The following is a 25,416-nucleotide window of genomic DNA, read 5'->3' on the forward strand; positions in this document are numbered from 1 at the left end:
TCCAGGATCCAGAGAGGACAAGATCTAGGGGAGAAATGATCCAAAATGCAGGGATCAGGATCCGGGGGAGGTGGGATCCAGGGGATCAGGATCCAGGGAAGAAAAGGTCAAGGGGAAAAAGGATCCAGGGTTGGTGGGATCCAGGATCCAGAGCAGGATGGGATCCAGGCGAGGTGGGATCCGGGATCCAGGGCAGGATCTAGAGGAGGTGGGATCCGTGGAGGGAAGGATCCAGGATCCAGAGGGTTGGGATCCAGGGGAGGTGGGATCCAGGATTCAGGGATCAGGATCCAGGGGGAACACAGTCCAGGGGAGGGGAGGATCCAGGATCCGGGGGAGGCAGGATTCAAGAAGGGAAGGATTCAGGGGATCCAGGGGGAAAAGGATCCAGGCGAGGTGGGATCCACGGGGGAAGGATCCAGGATCCAGAGCAGGATGGGACCTGGGATCCAGGGCAGGATCCAGGCGAGGTGGGATCCGTGGGAGGGGAAGGATCCAGGATCCAGAGCAGGATGGGACCTGGGATCCAGGGCAGGATCCAGGCGAGGTGGGATCCGTGGGAGGGGAAGGATCCAGGATCCAGAGCAGGATGGGATCCAGGGTGGGTGGGATCCAGGATCCAGGGCAGGATCCAGGGGAGGTGGGGTCCATGGGAGGTGCAGGATCCATGATCAATGGGGGGAAGGATCCAGGATCCACAGGAGGTGCAGGATCCCGGATCCACTCAGGGATCTGCCCTTTGTGCTCCCCACTGCTCTCCGCAGCCCTCGGGGGTGTTCAGCCGCCTGGGCGCCGCCCCGGACGGCCCCGACCCCGCGGCTGCGGCCGATCCCGGCGCGGGGATCCGGCGGATCCCGAGGCGCTGCCCTACGCCGGCGTGCTGAAGAAGCGCCGGGAATGTTCCGGAACGACGGCGGCGGCGGCGCAGGACGGGGCCGTGTCCAGCTCGCGGGGCGCCTGGGGCTGCGGCCAGGTCAGCAGCTCCTCCTGCGGCCCCCGCAGCGTCTTCCGCAGGCTGGGCCGCAAACCCGACTGAGGGATCCGCCGGGATCCGCCGGGATCCGCCGGGAGGTGATGGGACTGACAGCGGCAGCGGGGATCCCGGGGATTGTGGGAATCCTGCTGGATCCACCTGGGATCTGCTGGGACTGACAGCGGCAATGGGGATCCCAGGGATCCATTGGGATCCACCCAGGATCGGCTGGGATCTGCAGGGAGATGATGGGGCTGACAGCGGATCCTGGGAGTGGAGATCCTGCTGGATCCACCTGGGATCTGCTGGGACTGACAGCGGGGGTGGGGATCCCGGGGATCCACTGGGATCCACCCAGGAGCTGGTGGGATCTGCTGGGAGCTGCTGGGACTGACAATGAGAACGGGGATCGCTGGGATTTGGGATCCTGCTGGATCCACTGGGATCCCACTGGGATATACTGGGATCTGATGGGGCTGTCAGCGGATTCTGAGAGCCGGGATCCCACTGGATCCACTGGGATCTGATGGGATCTGATGGGACTGGCAGCAAGAACGGGGATCCCTGGGATTTGGGATCCCCCATTGGGATCCCCCCGGGATCTACTGGGATCTGCGCCAGGAACGGGGATCCTGGGGATCCCGGGGGTGGGGATCTCGCTGGGATCGACCTCGGGGGATCCATTCATCGGGGGAATTGGGGGTGGATCCCCCAGAGATCCCCGCCGGATCCCTTTGGAAGGGGCGGATCCCGTGGGAATCCCGCTGGAGAGCCCCGGTGGATCCCGGCTGCAGATCCCGAGGCCAAACCAGCCCCAAAATCTCCTTTTTTTGCCCCAATTTTCCCTTTCCCGGATCTTTTTTTGGGGGATTTGGGGGTGGATTTTTAATCCCATTTTTCCTGGGGTTTTATTCCCATTTTCTTGGGGCTTTATTCCCATTTTCCCCGATTTTTTCTCCCCCCAAAAAATTTTACTCCAAAAAGGATCCCTGGGGAGAATTTTGGGAGCAACTTCCTAAAAAACCCCCAAATTTTTCACAAAAATCCCCAAATCCTTCCCAAAAACCCCCAAATCCTTCCCAAACCCCACGAGAGGTGCTCCAAACACCCCAAAATTGCCTTAAATTGTGGATTTTGCCTCTGCAGCCCCCCCAGGGCTTCCCAGCACCCCCAAAATTCCTCATTTCCCCTAAAACTCCCTCTTTTTTCTGGCCATAAACCCCCAAAAGTTGGGGTTTGTCCCCAAAATGAGTTCAGGGCAGGGAATTCCAAGCTGGGGGAGGTTTTTAATCAGGAAAAAAATGAAATTTGGGATTTTTTTCACTGCACTTTGTGGCTTTTCCCCCCCAACTTTGGGATTTTTTTTCCTTCCACTTTTTGGTTTTTTCCCCTAATTTGGGATTTTTCCCCGCACTTTGTGTTTTTCCCCCGAGTCTGAGATTTTTTTCTCCTCCACTTTGTGGTTTTTTTGCCCCGAATTTGGGATTTTTCCCCCCAGATTCCAGGGCCAGGATTTTCACTGCGCTTCGGGTGAATTCTCGCGGGTTTTTCCGCCTCTCGCGGGAGCTTTTTTTTGGCAATAAACGAGTGGAAAAAGTGTTAATAAACGCTAATTTATGCAGATCTATTTAAACGAGCTTTAATTAACGGAGGGGGAGGAGAAGCCCCGCCCCTTCCGCCCCGCCCCTCTATGTATAACCCCCTCCCTCTATGACGTCATAGCCACGCCCCCAGGGCCGGCGCGCGCGCGGGGTCTCCCCCTCACGGCCCCCCCCCCCCCGCGCTGTTTTCGCTCCCGTTTCCTTCCGCCGCCGCTTTTTAAATTAAATTTTATTTTTATTTCTCCTCTTTCCGGAACCGGGAGGAAATTAAAAAACCCCCGCGAGTCCCGGGATGAGCGGCCGGAACCGGCCGGGCCTGCGGCGTCCATGACAGGTGAGACCTTGGGGTGGTTCCGTTCCTCCTTCCCCCCCCGCGCAGCGCAATGGAGTCGCCCGGCTCTCCTGAGGGGCAGCGAGGGCCGCGCCACCCGCGCGCTGCCGGAGGGGGGCGCCGCGTTTCCCCCCCTTTTGAGGAGAGAATGGGCTCGTCCCGTTCATGAGGGGGGGTCGGGGGGGGCCGCACCACGCGTGGGGGGAGGGGAGGACACGCGGGGACGCGGGGGGACACGGAGGGGACAACCGGGGTTGCCCCCGGGCCCCGCTGTGGTTCCGCCCGCTGCTGTTCCGTGCGCTGCTGTGGGGAGCGAACCACTCGGGAAATGGGGGGGGCTGGGGGCGTTCTCTGTGTGTCCCCCTCCCCAAATCACCCCTCAGCCCCTCAGGATGGGACCCCTACCCAAATTCCTCCCCAAAATCCCAAATTTCCTCCCCCGGGGAGGAGCAGCAGTGGCGTGGGACCCCGCACCCCCCAATATTTGCTCCCCAATTTCCTCCCACCACAAAATTCCTCCTGAAATTCCCCTCCCCAAATTCCTTCCCTCATCTCCTTCCCCAAAAAAATCCCCACAATTTCCTCTCCCCAAAATTCCTTCCCTCATCACCTTTCCCAAAAAAAATCCCCCAATTTTCCCTCGTCAAAAATTCCCCCAATTTTTCCCTCCCCAATTTTTCCCCTCTCCCCAAAAATTCCCCCAATTTTCCCCTTCCCACTTCCCTCCCAAACAAAAAACCCCCCCCCCCCCTAATTTCCCCCCCCACAAAAATTCCCCCCAATTTTCCCCTCCCCAAAAAATCCCCCAATTTTCCCTCCCCAATTTTCCCCTCCCCAAAAGATCCCCCCAAATCCCCCCCGGAGCCGCTTTTCCACCCCGAATTTCCCCTTTTCCTCCCCCAAACCCCACTTTTGGCCGTTTTCTCCCCATTTTGTGGCCCCAGGAGGAGCCGGCGCCGCCGGGAGCTGCCCTCGGATCCGGATCCGGCGCTCGGGTACGGGGCAGGGCCCGGCCCTGGTTTAATTGGGGTCGTTAACGAGGGGGAAATGAGGCACGGATCTGCCCGGCCTTGGCCTGGCCCAAAATCCCAAAATCCCAAAATCCCAAAATCCCAAAATCCCATGGGTTGGTCCCAAAATCCCATAGATTCATGGCAAAAATTCCATGGATTGGTCCTAAAATTCCCCAAATCCATTCCAAAATTCCACGGATTGATCCCAAAATTCCACAGTTGATCCCGTTATCAATCCCGTTGTCGATCCCATTGTTGATTCAATTGATCCCATTGTTGATCACATTATCAATCCCATTGTTGATCCCATTGATCCTGTTATCGATCCCGTTATTGATCCCTTACTGATCCTATTTTTGACCCCCTTATTGATCGCATTGATCTCATTATTAACCCCATTGACCCCATTAGATCTATTATTAATCCATTATCGATCCCATTGAACCCATTGCTCTTGCCATGGATCCCATTGCTGAGCCCATTCTTAATCCCATTGATCCAATTATCGATCCCATTATTGAGCTCATTGATCCATTATAACATACTGATTATCCATTGTCCATTGGCCCCATTATCCATCCCACGGATCCATTATTGATCCCATTGATCCCATTATTGATGCAGTTGATCCATTATTGATCCATTATTGATGTCATTGACTCTATTATCAATCCCATTGATCCGTTACTGATCCCATTGACCCCATTGATCCATTATTGATCCCGTTGATCCCATTGATCTATTATTGATCCATCACTGATCCCATGGATCCATTATTGAGCCCATTGACCATTGATCCATTATTGATCCATTATTGATCCATTACTGATCCCATTGACCCCATTGATCCATTATTGATCCATTACTGATCCCATTGACCCTATTATCGGTCCCATTGATCCATTACTGATCCCATTGACGCCATTGATCCATCATTGGTCCATTACCAATCCCATTGATCCATTATTGATCCATTATCAATCCCACAGGTGCTCCCGGCCCCGCAGGGTCCCGGGGGGGCCCCGGGGGTCCCCGTGGGGGGCGGGGCCACCATGAGTGAGGCGCAGGTGGTCAAGGAGGGCTGGCTGCACAAGAGGGGTGAGCTGGGGCGGGGCCCGGGGGCGGGGCCTGGCGCCTGGGGGCGGGGCTTGGGACGGGGCTTGGGGCTTGGTGGGGGATTTGGGATGGAGGATTTGGGGATTTGGGGATTTGGGATTGGGGATGGGGGTTTGGGGTTTGGGGGTTTGGGATTGGAGGATTTGGGGGTTTGGGGGTTTGGGATTTGGGGATTTGGGACTGGGATTGGGGGTTTGGGATTTGAGCTATGGGGTTGGGATTTGGAATTGAGGGATTTGGGATTTGGGATGGGGTTTGGGGATGGGGGATTTGGGATTGGGCCTGTAGGATGGGGATTTGGGGTTGGGACGAGATTTGGGACAGGGGTGTGGGCACACAGGGGATTTGGGGTTGGGATTGGGGTTTGGTGGGATTTGGGGGATTTGGGGTTGGGGGAATTTGGGACGGGGGCGCACACACAGGGGATTTGGGGTTGGGGTTTGGGGTTGGGGTTTGGGGTTTGGGATTGGGGGTTGGGGCGGGATTTGGGGTTGGGGTGGGATTTGGGGATTTGGGGGTTGGGATTGGGGTTGGGTAGGATTGGGGGATTTGGGGTTTGGGGAATTTGGGATGGGGTGGGCGCACACAGGGGATTTGGGGTTGGGACAGGATTTGGGCCGGGGGTGCGGCACACACAGGGGATTTGGGGTTGGGGTTTGGGGTTGGGATGGGGTTTGGGGGATTTGGGGTTGGGACAGGATTTGGGGTTGGGATGGGGGATTTGGGGTTGGGATGGGAATGGGGAATGGGGATTTGGGGTTGGGACAGGATTTGGGGGATTTGGGGTTTGGGGGATTTGGGATGGGGGTGCGGCACACACAGGGGATTTGGGGTTGGGGTTTGGGGTTTGGGATTTGGGGTTGGGACAGGATTTGGGGTTGGGGTTTGGGGTTGGGATGGGATTTGGGGGATTTGGGGTTGGGACAGGATTTGGGCGGGGGGTGCGGCACACACAGGGGATTTGGGGTTTGGGGGATTTGGGGTTTGGGGGATTTGGGGTTTGGGGGATTTGGGGCGGGGGTGCGGCACACACAGGGGATTTGGGGTTGGGATGGGATTTGGGGGATTTGGGGTTGGGACAGGATTTGGGCTGGGGGTGCGGCACACACAGGGGATCCCCCCGTTAACCCTTTCCCGCCCCGCCCCAGGCGAGTTCATCAAGACGTGGCGGCCGCGCTATTTCCTGCTCAGGAGCGACGGTTCCTTCGTGGGCTACAGGGAGCGGCCCGAGGGCGCCGAGCACGGCCTCCCCCCCCTCAACAACTTCTCCGTGGCCGGTACGGCCTCGGCGCGGGGCGGGCCCCAAACCCCCCCCGGGCCGGGCTTTGCCCGATTTGGCCGATTCTCGCCCCGTTCCGCAGAGTGCCAGCTGATGAGGACGGAGCGGCCGCGCCCCAACACCTTCGTCATCCGCTGCCTGCAGTGGACCTCGGTCATCGAGAGGACCTTCCACGTGGACACGGCCCAGGAGCGGTGCGTGGCGCCGGGAGAGCCCAAATCCTGCTGGGAGCGATCCTAAATCCCTTGGGAGAGATCCTAAATCCCTTGGGAGCGATCCTAAATCCTGCTGGGAGAGATCCTATATCCTGCTGGGAATGATCCTAAATACCTTGGGAGAGATCCCAAATCCTTCAGTGAGATCCGAAACCCGGAGAGACCCCAAATCCTGCTGGGAGCGATCCTAAATCCTGCTTGGGGGCGATCCTAAATCCCTCAGGAGGGATCCCAAATCCTCCTGGGAGCGATCCTAAATCCCTTGGGAGAGATCCTAAATCCCCTAAGAGTGATCTCAAATCCCTTGGGAAAACTCCAAAAGGAGAGACCCAAATCCTGCTGGGAGCGATCCTAAATCCCTTGGGAGGGATCCTAAATCCCTTGGGAGGGATCCTAAATCCCTTGGGAGGGATCCCAAATCCCTTGGGAGAGATCCTAAATCCTGCTGGGAGTGATCCTAAATCCCTTGGGAGAGATCCCAAATCCCTTGGGAGCGACAAATCCCCTTGGGAGAGATCCCAAATCCTGCTGGGAGCGATCCTAAATCCCTTGGGAGAGATCCCAAATCCCTTGGGAGCGATCCTAAATCCCTTGGGAGAGATCCTAAATCCCTTGGGAGTGATCCTAAATCCCCTGGGAGGGATCCTAAATCCCGCTGGGAGCGATCCTAAATCCCTTGGGAGAGATCCTAAATCCCTTGGGAGAGATCCTAAATCCCTGGGGCCCTAAATCCCTGGGAGTGATCTCAAATCCCTTGGGAGATCCAAATCCTGGGATCCTAAATCTCTGGGAGATCCTAAATCCCTTGGGAGAGATCCTAAATCCTACTGGGAGTGATCCTAAATCCCTTGGGAGTGATCCTAAATCCCTTGGGAGAAACTGCAAAAGGAGAGACCCCAAATCCCTTGGGAGCGATCCCAAATCCCCTGGCTCCCTTCCCCCCAGGGAGCAGTGGCTCCAGGCCATCCAGGCCGTGGCCTCGGCGCTCAAGAGCCGCGCGCCGGCCCCGGAGCCGCCCGAGCTCGGGGGGGAAACGCCCGGGGACGGGGAGGCCGCCGAGAAACCCCGCAGCAAGGCCGTGAGTGTGCCCCCAAATCCCCCAAAACAGCCCCAAAATAGCCCCGGAAAATCCCCAAAAAATAGCCCCAAAATCCCCCAAAACAGCCCCGGAATAGCCCCAGAAAATCCCCAAAAACAGCCCCAAAATAGCCCCGGAAAATCCCCAAAAACAGCCCCAAAATAGCCCCGGAAAATCCCCCCAAAAAACACCCAAAATAGCCCCAAAATAGCCCCGGAAAATCCCCAATAAATAGCCCCAAAATCCCCCAAAATATCCCCAAAATAGCCCCAGAAAATCCCCAGAAAACACCCAAAACAGCCCCAAAATAGCCCCGGAAAATCCCCCAAAATAGCCCCAGAATAGCCCCCGAAAAACAAAAATATCCCCAGAAAATAGCCCCGAAAATCCAAACCCAAAATATCCCCAAAATAGCCCCAGAAAATCCCCCAAAATATCCCCAAAATAGCCCCGGAAAATCCCCAAAAAATAGCCCCAAAATCCCCCAAAATATCCCCAAAATAGCCCTGGAAAATCCCCCAAAACCACCCAAAATATCCCTCAAAATCCCCTGAAAAATCCCTGAAGAAACACCCCAAATATCCCCAAAAAACGCCCCAAAAAGCCAAAAAAATCCCCCTAAATATCCCTGAAATATTCTGAAAATATCCCCAAAATATTCTCAAAAACGACTCAAAATCTCCCCAAAAAATCCCTCCAAAACCACCTCAAACATCCGTTTGAAACGCCCGAAATATCCCCAGAACATCACCCAAAATATCCCCCCAAAATTCCCTCAAAAGTCCCCAAATAATCAGCAAAATTCCAAAGGAAATCCCCCAAAAAGTCCCAAAAATCTCCTGATAAAACCTCCTAAAAAATCCCCAAAAACCCCCACAAAAAAATGCCTAAAAAAACTGAAAATGCCCTCAAAAAATCCCCACCCCAAAATATCCCCCAGAATTCCCCCACAAAAAAAAAACCAAAAAAAAACCCCTAAAAAATTCCTGAAAAGTCCCCAAAAAATCCCAACTAGTAAAAAGCCCCAAAATTGGTTTTTTTGCCCCATTAGAGCATGGCAGACTTTGATTACCTGAAAAAAACCCTAAAAAAATCACCAGAAATCCCCAAAAAATCCCCAAAAAATCCCCAGAAATCCCAAAAGAATCCCTAAAAAAAATCTCAAAAATCCCCCAGAAAAAACCTCAAAAAATCCCAAAAAATCTCCCCAAAATTCCCAAAAATTGACCAAAAAATCCCCCCAAAAATGCCAAAAATCCCCAAAAAAATCCAAAAAAATCCCCCAAAAAATCCCAAAAATTCCCCTGAAAATTCCCCCAAAAATCCAAAAAATCCCAAATACTAAAATGCCCCCAAAATTTCTTTTTTTGCCCCATTAGAGCATGGCAGACTTTGATTACCTGAAAACACGCCTCAAAAATCCCCCAAAAATCTCCTTAAAACGTCAAAAAATCAAAAAAAAATCACCAAAAAACCCCAAAAATCCCAAAAAATCCCCGAAAATTCCCCAAAAAATCCCAAATAGTAAAAGCCCCAAAATTGGGTTTTGCCCCATTAGAGCATGGCAGACTTTGATTACCTGAAAAAAACCCTAAAAATTCCCAGAAACCCCAAAAATCCCCAAAAAATCCCCAGCAATCCCAAAAAATCCCTAAAAAAATCTCAAAAATCCCCAGAAAAAACCTCAAAAAATCCCAAAAATCTCCCCAAAATTCCTAAAAATTACCAAAAAATCCCCCCAAAAATCCCAAAAAATCCCCAAAAATCCCAAAAAATCCCCAAAAAATCCCCCAAAATCCCAACTACTAAAAAGCCCCAAAATTGGGTTTTTTGCCCCATTAGAGCATGGCAGACTTTGATTACCTGAAAACATCCCCTAAAAAAATCACCAGAAATCCCCAAAAAATCCCCAGAAATCCCAAAAGAATCCCTAAAAAAAAATCTCAAAAATCCCCCAGAAAAAACCTCAAAAAATCCCAAAAAATCTCCCCAAAATTCCCAAAAATTGACCAAAAAATCCCCCCAAAAATGCCAAAAAATCCCCAAAAAATTCAAAAAATCCCCCAAAAAATCCCAAAAATTCCCTGAAAATTCCCCAAAAATCCAAAAAATCCCAAATACTAAAATGCCCCAAAATTTCATTTTTTTGCCCCATTAGAGCATGGCAGACTTTGATTGCCTGAAAACACGCCTCAAAAAATCCCCCAAAATCTCCTTAAAAACGTCAAAAAATCAAATAAAAAATCCCCCAAAAAACCCCAAAAATCCCAAAAAATCCCCGAAAATTCCCCAAAAATTCCCCAAAAATCCCAACTACTAAAACCCCAAATTGGTTTTCCCCATTAAGCATGGCAGATTTGATTCCTGAAACACGCCTCAAAAATCCCCCAAAAATCTCCTTAAAACGTCAAAAAATCAAACAAAAAATCCACAAAAACCCCCAAAAATAACCCCAAAAATCCCAAAAAAATCCCCAAAAATTCCCCCCAAAATCCCAACTACTAAAAAGCCCCAAAAATTGGGTTTTTGCCCCATTAGAGCATGGCAGACTTTGATTGCCTGAAAACACGCCTCAAAAATCCCCAAAATCTCCTTAAAAACGTCAAAAAATTAAAAAAAAATCCCCAAAAAACCCCCAAAAATCCCAAAAAATCCCCGAAAATTCCCCAAAAAATCCCAAATACTAAAAAGCCCCAAAATTGGGTTTTTTTGCCCCATTAGAGCATGGCAGACTTTGATTACCTGAAAACATACCCTAAAAAAATCACCAGAAATCCCCAAAAAATCCCCAAAAAATCCCCAGAAATCCCAAAAGAATCCCTAAAAAAAATCCCAAAAATCCCCCAGAAAAAACCTCAAAAAATCCCAAAAAATCTCCCCAAAATTCCTAAAAATTGACCAAAAAATCCCCCCAAAAATCCCAAAAAATCACCAAAAATTCCCTAAAAAATCCAAAAAAATCCCAAATACTAAAATAGCCCCAAAATTTCTTTTTTTTGCCCCATTAGAGCATGGCAGACTTTGATTACCTGAAAACATGCCTCAAAAAATCCCCCAAAATCTCCTTAAAAACATCAAAAAAATCAAACAAAAAATCCCAAAAAAACCCCAAAAATCCCAAAAAATCCCCGAAAATTCCCCCAAAAATTCCCCCAAAAATCCCAAAAAATCCCAAATAGTAAAAAGCCCCAAAATTTCGGTTTTTTGCCCCATTAGAGCATGGCAGACTTTGATTACCTGAAAACACGTCTCAAAAAATCTCCTTAAAAACATCAAAAAATCAAACAAAAAATCCCAAAAAAACCCCCAAAAATCCCAAAAAATCCCCGAAAATTCCCCAAAAAATCCCAAATACTAAAAAGCCCCAAAATTGGGTTTTTTTGCCCCATTAGAGCATGGCAGACTTTGATTACCTGAAAAAACCCTAAAAAATTCCCAGAAATCCCCAAAAAATCCCCAAAAAATCCCCAGAAATCCCAAAAGAATCCCTAAAAAGAATCTCAAAAATCCCCCAGAAAAAACCTCAAAAAATCCCAAAAAATCTCCCCAAAATTCCTAAAAATTGACCAAAAAATCCCCCCAAAAATCCCAAAAAATCACCAAAAATTCCCTAAAAAATCCAAAAAAATCCCAAATACTAAAATGCCCCAAAATTTCTTTTTTCTGCCTCATTAGAGCATGGCAGACTTTGATTACCTGAAAACATGCCTCAAAAAATCCCCCAAAATCTCCTTAAAAATGTCAAAAAATCAAACAAAAAATCCCCAAAAAAACCCCAAAAATCCCAAAAAATCCCCGAAAATTCCCCAAAAAATCCCAAATACTAAAAAGCCCCAAAATTGGGTTTTTTGCCCCATTAGAGCATGGCAGACTTTGATTACCTGAAAACACGTCTCAAAAAATCTCCTTAAAAACGTCAAAAAATCAAATAAAAAATCCCCAAAAAAACCCCCAAAAATCCCAAAAAATCCCCGAAAATTCCCCCAAAAAACCCCAACTAGTAAAAAGCCCCAAAATTTCGGTTTTTTGCCCCATTAGAGCATGGCAGACTTTGATTACCTGAAAACACTCCTCAAAAAATCCCCCAAAATCTCCTTAAAAACGTCAAAAAAATCAAACAAAAAATCACCAAAAAATCCCCAAAAATCCCAAAAAATTCCCAAAAATCCCCAAAAATTCCCCCAAAAATCCCAAAAAATCCCAAATAGTAAAAAGCCCCAAAATTTCGGTTTTTTGCCCCATTAGAGCATGGCAGACTTTGATTGCCTGAAAACACGTCTCAAAAAATCTCCTTAAAAACATCAAAAAATCAAACAAAAAATCCCAAAAAATCCCCAAAAATCCCAAAAAATCCCCGAAAATTCCCCAAAAAATCCCAAATACTAAAAAGCCCCAAAATTGGGTTTTTTTGCCCCATTAGAGCATGGCAGACTTTGATTACCTGAAAAAAAACCCTAAAAAATTCCCAGAAATCCCCAAAAAATCCCCAAAAAATCCCCAGAAATCCCAAAAGAATCCCTAAAAAAAATCTCAAAAATCCCCCAGAAAAAACCTCAAAAAATCCCAAAAAATCTCCCCAAAATTCCTAAAAATTGACCAAAAAATCCCCCCAAAAATCCCAAAAAATCACCAAAAATTCCCCAAAAAATCCCAAATACTAAAATACCCCAAAATTTCTCTTTTTTGCCCCATTAGAGCATGGCAGACTTTGATTACCTGAAAACACGCCTCAAAAAATCCCCCAAAATCTCCTTAAAAACGTCAAAAAATCAAACAAAAAATCCCCAAAAAAACCCCAAAAATCCCAAAAAATCCCTGAAAATTCCCCCAAAAATTCCCCCAAAAATCCCAAAAAATCCCAAATAGTAAAAAGCCCCAAAATTGGGTTTTTGCCCCATTAGAGCATGGCAGACTTTGATTACCTGAAAACACGTCTCAAAAAATCTCCTTAAAAACATCAAAAAATCAAACAAAAAATCCCAAAAAAAACCCCAAAAATCCCAAAAAATCCCCGAAAATTCCCCAAAAAATCCCAAATACTAAAAAGCCCCAAAATTGGGTTTTTTTTGCCCCATTAGAGCATGGCAGACTTTGATTACCTGAAAAAAAACCCTAAAAAATTCCCAGAAATCCCCAAAAAAATCCCAAAAAATCCCCAGCAATCCCAAAAGAATCCCTAAAAAATCTCAAAAATCCCCCAGAAAAAACCTCAAAAAATCCCAAAAAATCTCCCCAAAATTCCTAAAAATTGACCAAAAAATCCCCCCAAAAATCCCAAAAAATCCCCAAAAATCCCAAAAAATCCCCAAAAATTCCCCCAAAATCCCAACTACTAAAAAGCCCCAAAATTGGGTTTTTTGCCCCATTAGAGCATGGCAGACTTTGATTACCTGAAAACATCCCCTAAAAAAATCACCAGAAATCCCCAAAAAATCCCCAGAAATCCCAAAAGAATCCCTAAAAAAAAATCTCAAAAATCCCCCAGAAAAAACCTCAAAAAATCCCAAAAAATCTCCCCAAAATTCCCAAAAATTGACCAAAAAATCCCCCCAAAAATGCCAAAAAATCCCAAAAAAATTCAAAAAAATCCCCCAAAAAATCCCAAAAATTCCCCTGAAAATTCCCCCAAAAATCCAAAAAAATCCCAAATACTAAAATGCCCCAAAATTTCATTTTTTTGCCCCATTAGAGCATGGCAGACTTTGATTACCTGAAAACACGCCTCAAAAAATCCCCCAAAATCTCCTTAAAAACGTCAAAAAATCAAATAAAAAATCCCCAAAAAACCCCAAAAATCCCAAAAAATCCCCGAAAATTCCCCCAAAAATTCCCCCAAAAATCCCAACTACTAAAAAGCCCCAAAATTGGGTTTTTTGCCCCATTAGAGCATGGCAGACTTTGATTGCCTGAAAACACGCCTCAAAAAATCCCCCAAAATCTCCTTAAAAACGTCAAAAAATCAAACAAAAAATCCCCAAAAAACCCCAAAAATCCCAAAAAATCCCCGAAAATTCCCCAAAAAATCCCAACTAGTAAAAAGCCCCAAAATTGGGTTTTTTGCCCCATTAGAGCATGGCAGATTTTGATTACCTGAAAACACATCTCAAAAAATCTCCTTAAAAACATCAAAAAATCAAACAAAAAATCCCAAAAAAAACCCCAAAAATCCCAAAAATTCCCCTGAAAATTCCCCCAAAAATCCCAAAAAATCCCAACTACTAAAAAGCCCCAAATTTGGGGTTTTTTGCCCCATTAGAGCATGGCAGGCTTTGATTACCTGAAAACACGCCTCAAAAAATGCCCCAAAATCTCCTTAAAAACGTCAAAAAATCAAACAAAAAATCCCCAAAAAAACCCTCAAAAATCCCAAAAATCCCAACTACTAAAAAGCCCCAAAATCTCGGTTTTTTGCCCCATTAGAGCATGGCAGACTTTGATTACCTGAAGCTGCTGGGCAAGGGCACCTTCGGCAAGGTGATCCTGGTGCGGGAAAAGGCCTCGGGGCGCCACTACGCCATGAAAATCCTGCGCAAGGAGGTCGTCATCGCCAAGGTTCGGGGCCGAAAACGCCGGGTTTGGGCAAAAAGGGAATTTTGGGGGAAAAATGGGGATTTGGGGGAAAAAATGGGGGATTTGGGGGGAAAAAGGGAGTTTTTGTGGAGGTCGTCATCGCCAAGGTTCGGGGCCGGAAACGCGGGTTTTGGGCAAAAAGGGAATTTTGGGGGGAAAAATGGGGATTTTGGGGGGGAAATTGGGGTTTTGGGGGGAAAAAATGGGGGGTTTGGAGCAAAAAAATGGGGGGTTTGGGGGAAAAAGGGAATTTTTGTGGAGGTCATCATCGCCAAGGTTTGGGGTGAAAAATGGAGATTTTGGGTAAAAAGGGAATTTGGGGGGAAATGGGGATTTTTGGGGAAAAATGGGAATTTTGGGGGGGGAAATGGGGGGTTTGGAGGAGAAAAGGGAATTTTTGTGGAGGTTGTTATTGCCAAGGTTTGGGGTGAAAAATGGAGATTTTGGGCAAAAAGGGAATTTGGGGGAAAAAATGGGAATTTGGGGGAAAAATGGGAATTTGGGGAAAAAATGGGGGTTTGGGGCAAAAAAATGGGGGTTTGGGGGAAAAAGGGAGTTTTTGTGGAGGTCGTCATCACCAAGGTTCGGGGCCAAAAACGAGGGTTTTGGGCAAAAAGGGAATTTTGGGGGGGAAATGGGGATTTTTGGGGAAAAATTGGGGGTTTGGGGGGAAAAATGGGGGGTTTGGAGCAAAAAAATGGGGGGTTTGGGGGTGAAAAATGGCGATTTTGGGGGGGGAAAATGGGGGGTTTGGGGGAAAAAAGGGAGTTTTTGTGGAGGTCGTCATCGCCAAGGTTTGGGGTGAAAAATGGAGATTTTGGGCAAAAAAGGGGATTTTTGGGGAAAAAATGGGAATTTTGGGGTAAGAAATGGGAATTTTGGGTTCTGATCTGGGCAGCTTGGAGGAGAAAAAAACGGCATTTCTGGGACACTTTGGGGTGAAAAACGACGTTTTTGGGGACATTTGGGGGTAAAGAAATGGGACTTTCAGGATGTTTTGGGGTGGGAAACGGCGTTTTGGGACGCTGGAGGGTGGGAAATGGCATTTCTGGGATACTTTGGGGTGGGAAATGGCGTTTTGGGGTGGGAAATGGCGTTTTTGGGTCACTTTGGGCTGGATTTGCCCCCTTCAGGACGAGGTGGCGCACACGGTGACCGAGAGCCGCGTGCTGCAGAGCAGCCGGCACCCCTTCCTGACCGTGCGTGAGAGCCCCGGAATCCGGGAATTCCTGCCCAAAATTCCCCAAATCCGGAATTCCTGCCCCAAAATCCCCAAAATCCTGAAATTCCTGCCCCAAAATCCGGGAATTCCTGCCCAAAATTCCCCAAATCTGGGAATTCCTGCTCAAAATCCGGGAATTCCCGAATCCTGCCCCAACATTCCTCCCCCCCCCCCCTACCATTCCTCCCATCATTCTCACTTCCCCCCTCGTTCCCGTCCCCCCCCCGGCCTCCCTCCCCCACCGGGATTCCTCCCAAACCCCTCCTGCCCCTTTCCACCCCCGATCCTGGTTCCTGCCCAATCCCCTCTGGGATTCCTGCTCTTCCCAGAATCCTAGGAATCCTGCCCCAAAATCCGGAATTCCTGCCCCAAATTCCCCAAATCCTGAAATTCCCAGAATTCCTGACCCAAAAAATGCAATGAAATCCCTGCCCCAACCGATTCCTCCCCAAATTTCCTGCCCAAAATTCCCCAAATCCGGGAATTCCCAGAATTCCTGACCCAAATACCGGAATTACTGCTCAAAATCCTGAAATTCCTGCCCCAAAATCCGGGAATTCCTGCCCCAAAATCCGGAATTCCTGCCCAAAATTCCCCAAATCTGGGAATTCCCAGAATTCCTGACCCAAATACCGGAATTACTGCTCAAAATCCTGAAATTCCTGCCCCAAAATCCGGGAATTCCTGCCCAAAATCCCCCAAATCCTGAAATTCCCAGAATTCCTGACCCCAAATCTGGGAATTCCTGACACAAATCCGGGAATTCCTGCCCCAAATCCCCAAATCCGGGATTTCTCAGAATTCCTGCCCCAAATCCCGGAATTCCTGCCCAAAATTCCCCAAATCTGGGAATTCCTGCTCAAAATCCGGGAATTCCCAGAATTCCTGACCCCAAATCCAGGAATTCCTGCCCAAAATTCCCCAAAATCCGGGAATTCCTGCCCCAAAATCCGGGAATTCCTGCCCCAAATCCCCAAATCCGGGAATTCTCAGAATTCCTGCCCCAAATCCCGGAATTCCTGCCCAAAATTCCCCAAATCTGGGAATTCCTGCTCAAAATCCAGGAATTCCCAGAATTCCTGACCCAAATCCAGGAATTCCTGCCCCAAAATCTGGGAATTCCTGCCCCAAATTCCCCAATTCTAGGAAGTGTGCCCCCAAATCCTGAAATTCCCAGAATTTCTGACCCCAAATCCGGGAATTCGTGCCTAAAATCTGGGAATTCCTGCCCAAAATTCCCGAATTCCTGACCCAAATCTGGGAATTCCTGCCCAAAATTCCCCAATTCTGGGAATTCTGCCCCCAAATCCTGAAGTTCTGGGAATTTCTGCCCCAAATCCCCAAATCCCCAAATTCTGGGAATTAAATCCCCAATTTCCAGAAACTCCTGCCCAAAATCCCAAATCCGGGAATTCCTCCCCAAAATCCTGAAATTCCGGGAATTCCTGCCCAAAATCCGGGAATTCCTGCCCCAAATCCTGAATTTCCAGGAATGAAATCCCCAATTTCCAGGAACTCTTGCCCAAAATCCCCAAATTCTGGGAATTCTGCCCCCAAATCCTGAAATTCCGGGAATTCCTGCCCGAAATCCGGGAATTCCAGGAAAGAAATCCCCAAATTCTGGAATTCCTGCCCCAAATCCCCAAAATCCGGGAATTCCTGCCCCAAATCCTGAATTTCCAGGAATGAAATCCCCAATTTCCAGGAATTCCCGCCCAAAATCCCCAAATTCTGGAAATTCCTCCCCAAAATCCTGAAATTCTGGGAATTCCTGCCCCAAATCCCCAAATTCTGGGAATTAAATCCCAAACTTCTAAGAATTCCTGCCCAAAGTCCTGAAATTCCGGGAATTCCTGCCCAAAATCCCTAAATCCCGGAATTCCTCCCCAAAATCCTGAAATTCCGAGAATTCTGCCCCAAAATCCCCAAATTTCCTGGAATTCCCTCTCAAAACTCTCAGTTCCTGAGTATTCCTCCCCAAAAATCCCGGAATTTTGGTGAATTCCCTTCCCAAAATCCCCAATTTCCAGGAATTCCTCCCCAAAACCTCCGATTTTTGGGAATTTTCCCCCAAAATCCACAAATTTCCAAGAATTCCATCCAGAATTTCCAGCGATTCCTCCCTCAAACCCCCAAATTTTTGGGAATTTTCCCCAAAAATCCCAGAATTTCGGGGAATTCCCTCCCCAAAGCCCCAGTTTTGGGGATTTTTTCCCAAAATCCGTTTTTTTTCCCCCAGGCTCTCAAATACGCCTTCCAGACCAGCGACCGCCTGTGCTTCGTCATGGAGTACGCCAACGGCGGCGAGGTGCCAGCCCTGCCCCCAATTCCGGCCTTTTTTACCCCAAAAATGGAATTTGCCATGGGGCTGGGGGGTTGATCCATTTTCCCCCCAATTTTCCCCAAAATTTTCCCCGTTTTTCCCACTTTGCCAGCTTTTTCCCCCCATTCTCCCCCAAATTCTTCCCATTTTCCTCCCCAATTTTCCCCAATTTCCCCTCAATTTTTCCCATTTTTCCCGAATTTCCCCCCAATTTTTCACCCAACTTGCCCCAATTTCCCCCCATTTTCCCCCAAATTTCCCCCATTTCCTCCCCAAATTTCCCCGTTTTTGCCCCAAATTTCCCAATTTCCCCGTTTTCCCCCAATTTGCCCTGATTTCACCCATTTCCCCCAATCCCCCTCATTTCCCCCTCCAATTTTCCCCCAATTCCCCCCAATTTTCCCCCTCAATTTTCCTCCCAATTCCTCCCATTTTCCCCCGATTTTCCCCCAATTTTTCCGCAATTTTCCCCGTTTTTCCCACTTTTCCTCCCCCCCAATTTTTCCCATTTTTGCCCCATTTTTCCCCCAAATTTTCCCCCTCAATCTTCCCCCATTTTTCCCCTTTTTCCCCCATTCTCTCCCCCAATTTCCCCCCGATTTTCCCAATATTTTCCCAATTTTTCCCCAGTTTTCCTCCATTCTCCCCCAATTCCCCCTCCAATTTTCCCCCAATTTCCCCAATTTCCCCCCTCAATTTTCCTCCCTTTTCCCCCAATTTTCCCCCATTTTCCCCCATTCCTCCCCCAATTTCCCCCTCCAATTTCCCCCAATTTTCCTCAAATTTTCCCCCAATTTTTTTCCAATTTTCCCCAATTTTCCTCCAATTTTCCCCCCACTTCCCCCCATTTCCCCCCAAATTTTCCCCATTTTTCTCCCCAATTTCCACCCCCAATATTTTCCCATTTTTCCCCCAATTTTCCCCCCAACTTTCCCCCAATTTTCCCCCAATTTTCCCCCAATTTCCCCTGTTTTTGCCCAATTTCCCCACCTTTTTCCCCATTTCCCACCTAATTTTACCCCAATTTTCCCCCCAATTTTTCCCCCCAATTCCCCCCAATTTTTCCTCCAATTCCCTCCAATTTTCCCCCATCTTTCCCCCAATTTTCCCCCATTTTCCCTCCATTTTCCCCCAATTTCCCACCCAATTTTTTCCCTTTTCCCCCAATTTTTCTCCCAATTTCCCCCCAAATTTTTTCCCCGATTTCCCCCCCATTTTCTCCCATTCTCCCCCAATTTATTCTCTATTTCCCCCCAATTTTCCCCCCAATTTTCCCCCCAATTCCCCCCAATTTCCCCCCCATTTTTTCTCAATTTCCCCCCGATTTTTTTCCCGATTTCTGGGTTTTTCCCCCCAAATTCCCCAGCTGTTTTTCCACCTTTCCCGCGAGCGCGTTTTCCCCGAGCCGGGCGCTCGATTCTACGGCGCCGAGATCACCTCGGCTCTGCAGTACCTGCACTCGCGGGACGTCGTCTACCGCGACATCAAGGTGCGTTTGGGGCAAATTCGCGGCGTTTTGGGCTCAATTCGTGGAGTTTTGGGTAATTCCCAGATTGTGGGGCAAATTCGCGGGGATTTTGGGGCATTCCCAGGATTTTGGGGTTGATTCTTGGGATTTTGGGCTCAATTCAGGGGGTTTTAGGCCAAATTTCTGGGATTTTGGGGCTGATTTTGTGGGATTTTGGGGCAAATTCGCGGAGTTTTGGGGCATTCCAGGGGTTTTGGGGCAAATTCGCGGAGTTTTGGGGCATTCCAGGGGTTTTGGGGCAAATTCGCGGCGTTTTGGGGCATTCCCAGATTGTGGGGCAAATTCACGGGGTTTTGGGGCATTCCCAGATTTTGGGGCATTCCCAGGATTTTGGGGTTGGTTCTTGGGATTTTGGGCTCAATTCAGGGGGTTTTAGGCCAAATTTCTGGGATTTTGGGGCTGATTTTGTGGGATTTTGGGACATTCCGGGGATTTTGGGGCAAATTCACGGGGTTTTGGGGCATTACGGGGGTTTTGGGGCAAATTCACGGGGTTTTGGGGCATTTGCAGGATTTTGGGGCTGAATTCATGGGATTTGGGCCAAATTCCTGGGATTTTGGGGCTGATTTTGTGGGATTTTGGGGCAAATTCGCGGGGTTTTGGGGCATTCCGGGGGTTTTGGGGCAAATTCTGGGGATTTTGGGGCATTCCCAGGATTTTGGGGTTGATTCTTGGGATTTTGGGCTCAATTCAGGGGGTTTTAGGCCAAATTTCTGGGATTTTGGGGCTGATTTTGGGGCTGAATTTCTGGGATTTTTGGGCCCAATTCCTGGAATTTTTGGGGCTGAATTCCCGGGATTTTTGGGGCTGAATTCCGGGATTTTTGGGGCTGAATTCCCGGGATTTTTGGGGCTGAATTCCTGGGATTTTTGGGGCTGAATTCCCGGGATTTTTGGGGCTGAATTCCAGGATTTTTGGGGCTGAATTCCCGGGATTTTTGGGGCTGAATTCCTGGGATTTTGGGCCCATTTCCCGGGATTTTGGGGCTGAATTCCCGGGATTTTTGGGCTGAATTCCCAGATTTTGGGGCTGAATTTCTGGGATTTTTGGGCCCAATTCCTGGAATTTTTGGGGCTGAATTCCCAGGACTTTGGGGCTGAATTCCTGGGATTTTTGGGGCTGAATTCCTGGGATTTTTGGGGCTGAATTCCCGGGATTTTTGGGGCTGAATTCAGGATTTTTGGGGCTGAATTCCGGGATTTTTGGGGCTGAATTCCTGGGATTTTTGGGGCTGAATTCCGGGATTTTTGGGGCTGAATTCCTGGGATTTTGGGGCTGAATTCTGGGGATTTTGGGGCTGAATTCCCGGGATTTTTGGGGCTGAATTCCTGGGATTTTGGGCCCATTTCCCGGGATTTTTGGGCTGAATTCCCGGGATTTTTGGGCTGAATTCCCAGATTTTGGGGCTGAATTTCTGGGATTTTTGGGCCCAATTCCTGGAATTTTTGGGGCTGAATTCCCAGGACTTTGGGGCTGAATTCCTGGGATTTTGGGCCCATTTCCCGGGATTTTGGGGCTGAATTCCCGGGATTTTTGGGCTGAATTCCCGGGATTTTTGGGCTGAATTCCCAGATTTTGGGGCTGAATTTCTGGGATTTTTGGGCCCAATTCCTGGAATTTTTGGGGCTGAATTCCCAGGACTTTGGGGCTGAATTCCTGGGATTTTTGGAGGCTGAATTCCCGGGATTTTGGGGCTGAATTCCTGGGATTTTGGGGCTAAATTCCTGGGATTTTGGGGCTGAATTCCGGGATTTTTGGGGCTGAATTCCTGGGATTTTTGGGGCTGAATTCCGGGATTTTTGGGGCTGAATTCCGGGATTTTTGGGGCTGAATTCCTGGGATTTTGGGCCCATTTCCCGGGATTTTGGGGCTGAATTCCCGGGATTTTTGGGCTGAATTCCCGGGATTTTGGGTCTCACTCCCGGATTTCCCAGCTGGAGAACCTGATGCTGGACAAGGACGGGCACATCAAGATCACGGATTTCGGGCTCTGCAAGGAGGGCGTGACGGACGGAGCCACCATGAGAACTTTCTGCGGCACCCCCGAGTACCTGGCGCCCGAGGTGAGGGCCGGCAATTCCCAAAATTCCCCCCAAAAAACCCCAAAAGTCCAGAAAAAAATTTCCCCAAAATTCCAGAAAAAAATTCCAAAATCCCCCCCCCGAAACCCCAAAATTCCAGAAAAAAATCCAAAATTCCAGAAAAAAATCCCACCCCCCCCCAATCCCAAAATTCCAGAAAAAAATATTCCCGAAATTCCAGAAAAGAAATCCAAAATCCCCCCCAAAACCCCAAAATTCCAGAAAAAATTCCAAAATTCCAGAGAAAAAAATTCCCAGAATTCCGGAAAAAATCCCAAAATCTCCCCAAAAAATCCCCAGAGAATTCCCCAAAATCCTGCAAGGATCTCCTGCGGCAGCCCCGAGTACCTGGCGCCCGAGGTGAGGGCCGGCAATTCCCAAAATTCTGGGGAAAATCCCAAAATTCCAGAAAAAAACCCCAAAATCTCCAGAAAAAATCCCCAAATTCCCCCCAAAAATCCCAAAATTGCCAAAAAAAAAAATCCCCAAATCCCCCAAAAATTCCCCCGAAATGCTCAGAGAATTCCCCAAAATCCCAAATTTCCCCAAAATCCTGAGGAGCTTCCTCATGACTTGTGCCCCTTTAGGTCCTGGCAGGTGACCCCGTTCCCTCTCTCCCCTCAGGTCCTGGCAGGTCACGCACCCGTGACCCCCGTTCTGTCCCTCCCCCCAGGTCCTGGCAGGTGACCCCGTTCCCTCTCTCCCCCCAGGTCCTGGCAGGTGACCCCATTCTCTCCCTCTCCCCAGGTCCTGGCAGGTCACACCCCTGACCCCCGTTCTGTCCCTGCCCCCAGGTCCTGGCAGGTCACACCCCTGACTTTGTCCCCCCAGGTCCTGGCAGGTCACACCCGTGACTTCCGGCACCCGGCCGGCCCCTCTCCCCCCCCCCCCTCCCCCCCCCCCATCTTTTCCCCCCCCACCCCCCCCCCCCCCTCACCCCCTCTCTCCCCCCCCCCATACCCGTTCTCTTCCTCCCCCAGGTCCTGGCAGGTCACACCTCTCATCTTCACTCCCCGCAGGTCCTGGCAGGTCACACCCCTGACCCCCGTTCTGTCCCTCCCCCCAGGTCCTGGAAGACAACGACTACGGCCGCGCCGTGGACTGGTGGGGGCTGGGCGTGGTGATGTACGAGATGCTGTGCGGGCGCCTCCCGTTCTACAGCCCCGACCACGAGCGCCTCTTCGAGCTCATCCTGCTCGAGGAGCTGCGCTTCCCGCGCAGCCTGGGGCCCGAGAGCCGCTCCCTGCTGGCGGGGCTGCTCAGGAAGGACCCCAAACACAGGTGAGGCACACCTGGGCACACCTGGGGTACACCTGGGGTACACCTGGGCACACCTGGGGCACATCTGGGGTACACCTGGGCACAGCTGGGCACAGCTGGGCACAGCTGGGGTACACCTGAGATACACCTGGGCACAGCTGGGCACACCTGGGGTACCCACACACACGGGGTACCTGCGCTTCCCGCGCAGCCTGGGGCCCGAGAGCCGCTCCCTGCTGGCCGGGCTGCTCAGGAAGGACCCCAAACACAGGTGAGATACACCTGGGCACACCTGGGCACACCTGGGGTACACCTGGGGTACACCTGGGGTACACCTGGGCACAGCTGGGCACACCTGGGGTACACCTGAGATACACCTGGGCACAGCTGGGGTACCCACACACACGGGGTACCTCCGCTTCCCGCGCAGCCTGGGGCCCGAGAGCCGCTCCCTGCTGGCGGGGCTGCTCAGGAAGGACCCCAAACACAGGTGAGGCACACCTGGGCACACCTGGGCACACCTGGGCACACCTGGGCACAGCTGGGCACAGCTGGGGTACACCTGGGCACGCCTGGGCACACCTGGGCACACCTGGGCACAGCTGGGGTACACCTGGGCACACCTGGGGTACCCACACACACGGGGTACCTGCGCTTCCCGCGGAGCCTGGGGCCCGAGAGCCGCTCCCTGCTGGCCGGCCTGCTCAGGAAGGACCCCAAACACAGGTGAGATACACCTGGGGTACACCTGGGCACACCTGGGCACAGCTGGGCACACCTGGGGTACACCTGGGCACATCTGAGATACACCTGGGGTACACCTGAGATACACCTGAGACACACCTGGGCACAGCTGGGGCACACCTGGGCACACCTGTGCCCACATGCTAAAACAACTGCACTCACCTGTACCCACCTGTATCCACCTGCTGACACACCTGTACCCCCCTGTGCTCACCTGTGCCCACCTCTACCCACCCGTGCCCACCCGTGCCCACCTGTGCCCACCTGTGCCCACCTGTATCCACCTGCTGACACACCTGTGCTCCCCTGTTCTCATCTGCACTCACCTGTGCTCACCTGCTGGCACACCTGCACCTATCTGTGCCCGCCTGTATTGACCTGCTGGCACATGTGTGCCCACCTGTGCCCACCTGTGCCCTCACCTGTGCCCACCTGTACCCACCTGTACCCTCACCTGTACCCTCACCTGTGCCCACCTGTACCCACCTGTGCCCACCTGTGCTCCCCTGTACCCACCTGTACCCTCACCTGTCCTCACCTGTGCCCACCTGTACCCACCTGTGCCCACCTGTGCCCCCCTGTCCTCACCTGTACCCTCACCTGTCCTCACCTGTCCTCACCTGTGCCAGGCTGGGCGGGGGCCCGGGCGACGCCCGCGAGGTGATGGAGCATCCCTTCTTCGCGGGCATCGATTGGCTGGACGTGGAGCAGAGGAAGGTGAGGCCCCGCCCCCGGCCCCGGCCCGCCCCGCTGGGACCGCCCCGCCCTCACCTGGCGCGAGGCCCCGCCCCCCCCAGCTGGTGCCGCCCTTCCGGCCGCAGGTGACGTCAGAGGTGGACACGCGGTACTTCGACGAGGAGTTCACGGCGCAGAGCATCACGGTCACGCCCCCCGAGAGATGTGAGCTCACCTGGGCTCACCTGTGCTCACCTGTGTCCTTACCTGTGCCTTACCTGGGCTCACCTGGGCTCACCTGTGCTCACCTGTGTCCTTACCTGAGCCTTACCTGTGCCTTACCTGTGCTCACCTGTCCTGTCCCTGACCCCCCCTGTCCATCACGGTCACACCCCCCGAGAGATGTGAGCTCACCTGGAGCTACCTGTGCCTTATCTGTGCCTTATCTGTGCTCACCTGTCCTGTTCCTGACCCCCCTGTCCATCACTGTCACCCCTCCTGAGAGATGTGAGAGTTCACCTGAGCTCTCCTGTCCCTCACGTGTCCCTCACGTGTCCCTCACGTGTCCCTCACGTGTCCCACCTGTCCCCAGGTGAGCTCCTGGGCTCTCCAGAGCGCGACCATCGGACGCATTTCCCGCAGTTCTCCTACTCGGCCAGCATCCGCGAGTGACACCTGGGACACCTGGGGGCACCTGGGGGCACACCTGGCACACCCACCTGGGCACACCTGGGCATGCCTGGGACACCTGGGGACACCTGGGGGCACACCTGGCACACCCACCTGGGCACACCTGGGACACCTGGGCACACCTGGACACACCTGGCAAACCCACTGGGGACACCTCAGGGCACACCTGGCACACACCTGTGCCCTGCTCTGCCCCTCCCCCCCCCGTGCCCATCTCACCTGTCCCAGCTGTCCCTGACCTTTGCCCCTCCCCCCACTTGCCCCTGGGCACTCTGGCCCCGCCCCCAGGCGTTCAGACCCCGCCCCCAGGCGCTCTGGCCCCGCCCCAGGGGGCTCTGGCCCCGCCCCCAGGTGTTCAGACCCCGCCCCCAGGCGCTCTGGCCCCGCCCCCCCCGCTGTTTTTGGGGGGATTTTGGGGCCGTTTTTCAACATTTTTTGAAACAAACCTGACGTGGCCTTGACCCCCCCGGAGCTCCCAGTTCAAACCAGTTCAAACCAGTTCAAACCCAGTGTCCCATCCCAGTTCAAACCAGTTCAATCCCGTTCTCTCAGCCCAGTTCAATCCCAGTTTATCCCAGTCCCTCCCAGTCCATCCCAGTTCAAACCAGTTCCTTCCCAGTCCCTCCCAGTTTGTCTCACTCCCTCCCAGTTCAATCCCAGTCCATCCCAGTCCATCCCAGTTCAATCCCAGTCCATCCCAGTTCATCCCAGTCCATC

General features: G+C 50.9%; 1 protein-coding gene across 2 annotated transcripts; it reads left to right on the plus strand.

Moving 5' to 3' along the window:
- Positions 1–768: 768 nt before the first annotated feature.
- Positions 769–24,733, plus strand: LOC115915862 (RAC-beta serine/threonine-protein kinase-like). Of its 2 annotated transcripts, none has more exons than XM_030969576.1 (15): positions 769–2,908; positions 3,850–3,900; positions 4,908–5,016; positions 6,183–6,311; positions 6,396–6,507; positions 7,474–7,606; positions 14,027–14,158; positions 15,310–15,375; positions 17,638–17,706; positions 19,088–19,210; positions 21,184–21,312; positions 22,397–22,611; positions 23,964–24,051; positions 24,132–24,234; positions 24,602–24,733. In XM_030969576.1, exons 3-15 carry the CDS (start codon positions 4,971–4,973, stop codon positions 24,679–24,681), a joined length of 1,425 nt encoding a protein of 474 aa, XP_030825436.1. In that variant the 5' UTR covers positions 769–2,908; positions 3,850–3,900; positions 4,908–4,970; the 3' UTR covers positions 24,682–24,733. The 2 variants fall into 2 exon arrangements, with proteins under 2 accessions (XP_030825436.1, XP_030825437.1); XM_030969577.1 differs by having other exon boundaries at positions 24,156–24,234.
- The last annotated feature ends 683 nt before the right edge of the window (positions 24,734–25,416 follow it).

Source organism: Camarhynchus parvulus, unplaced genomic scaffold, assembly GCF_901933205.1.
Source record: "Camarhynchus parvulus unplaced genomic scaffold, STF_HiC, whole genome shotgun sequence".
Lineage (NCBI taxonomy): Eukaryota > Metazoa > Chordata > Aves > Passeriformes > Thraupidae > Camarhynchus > Camarhynchus parvulus.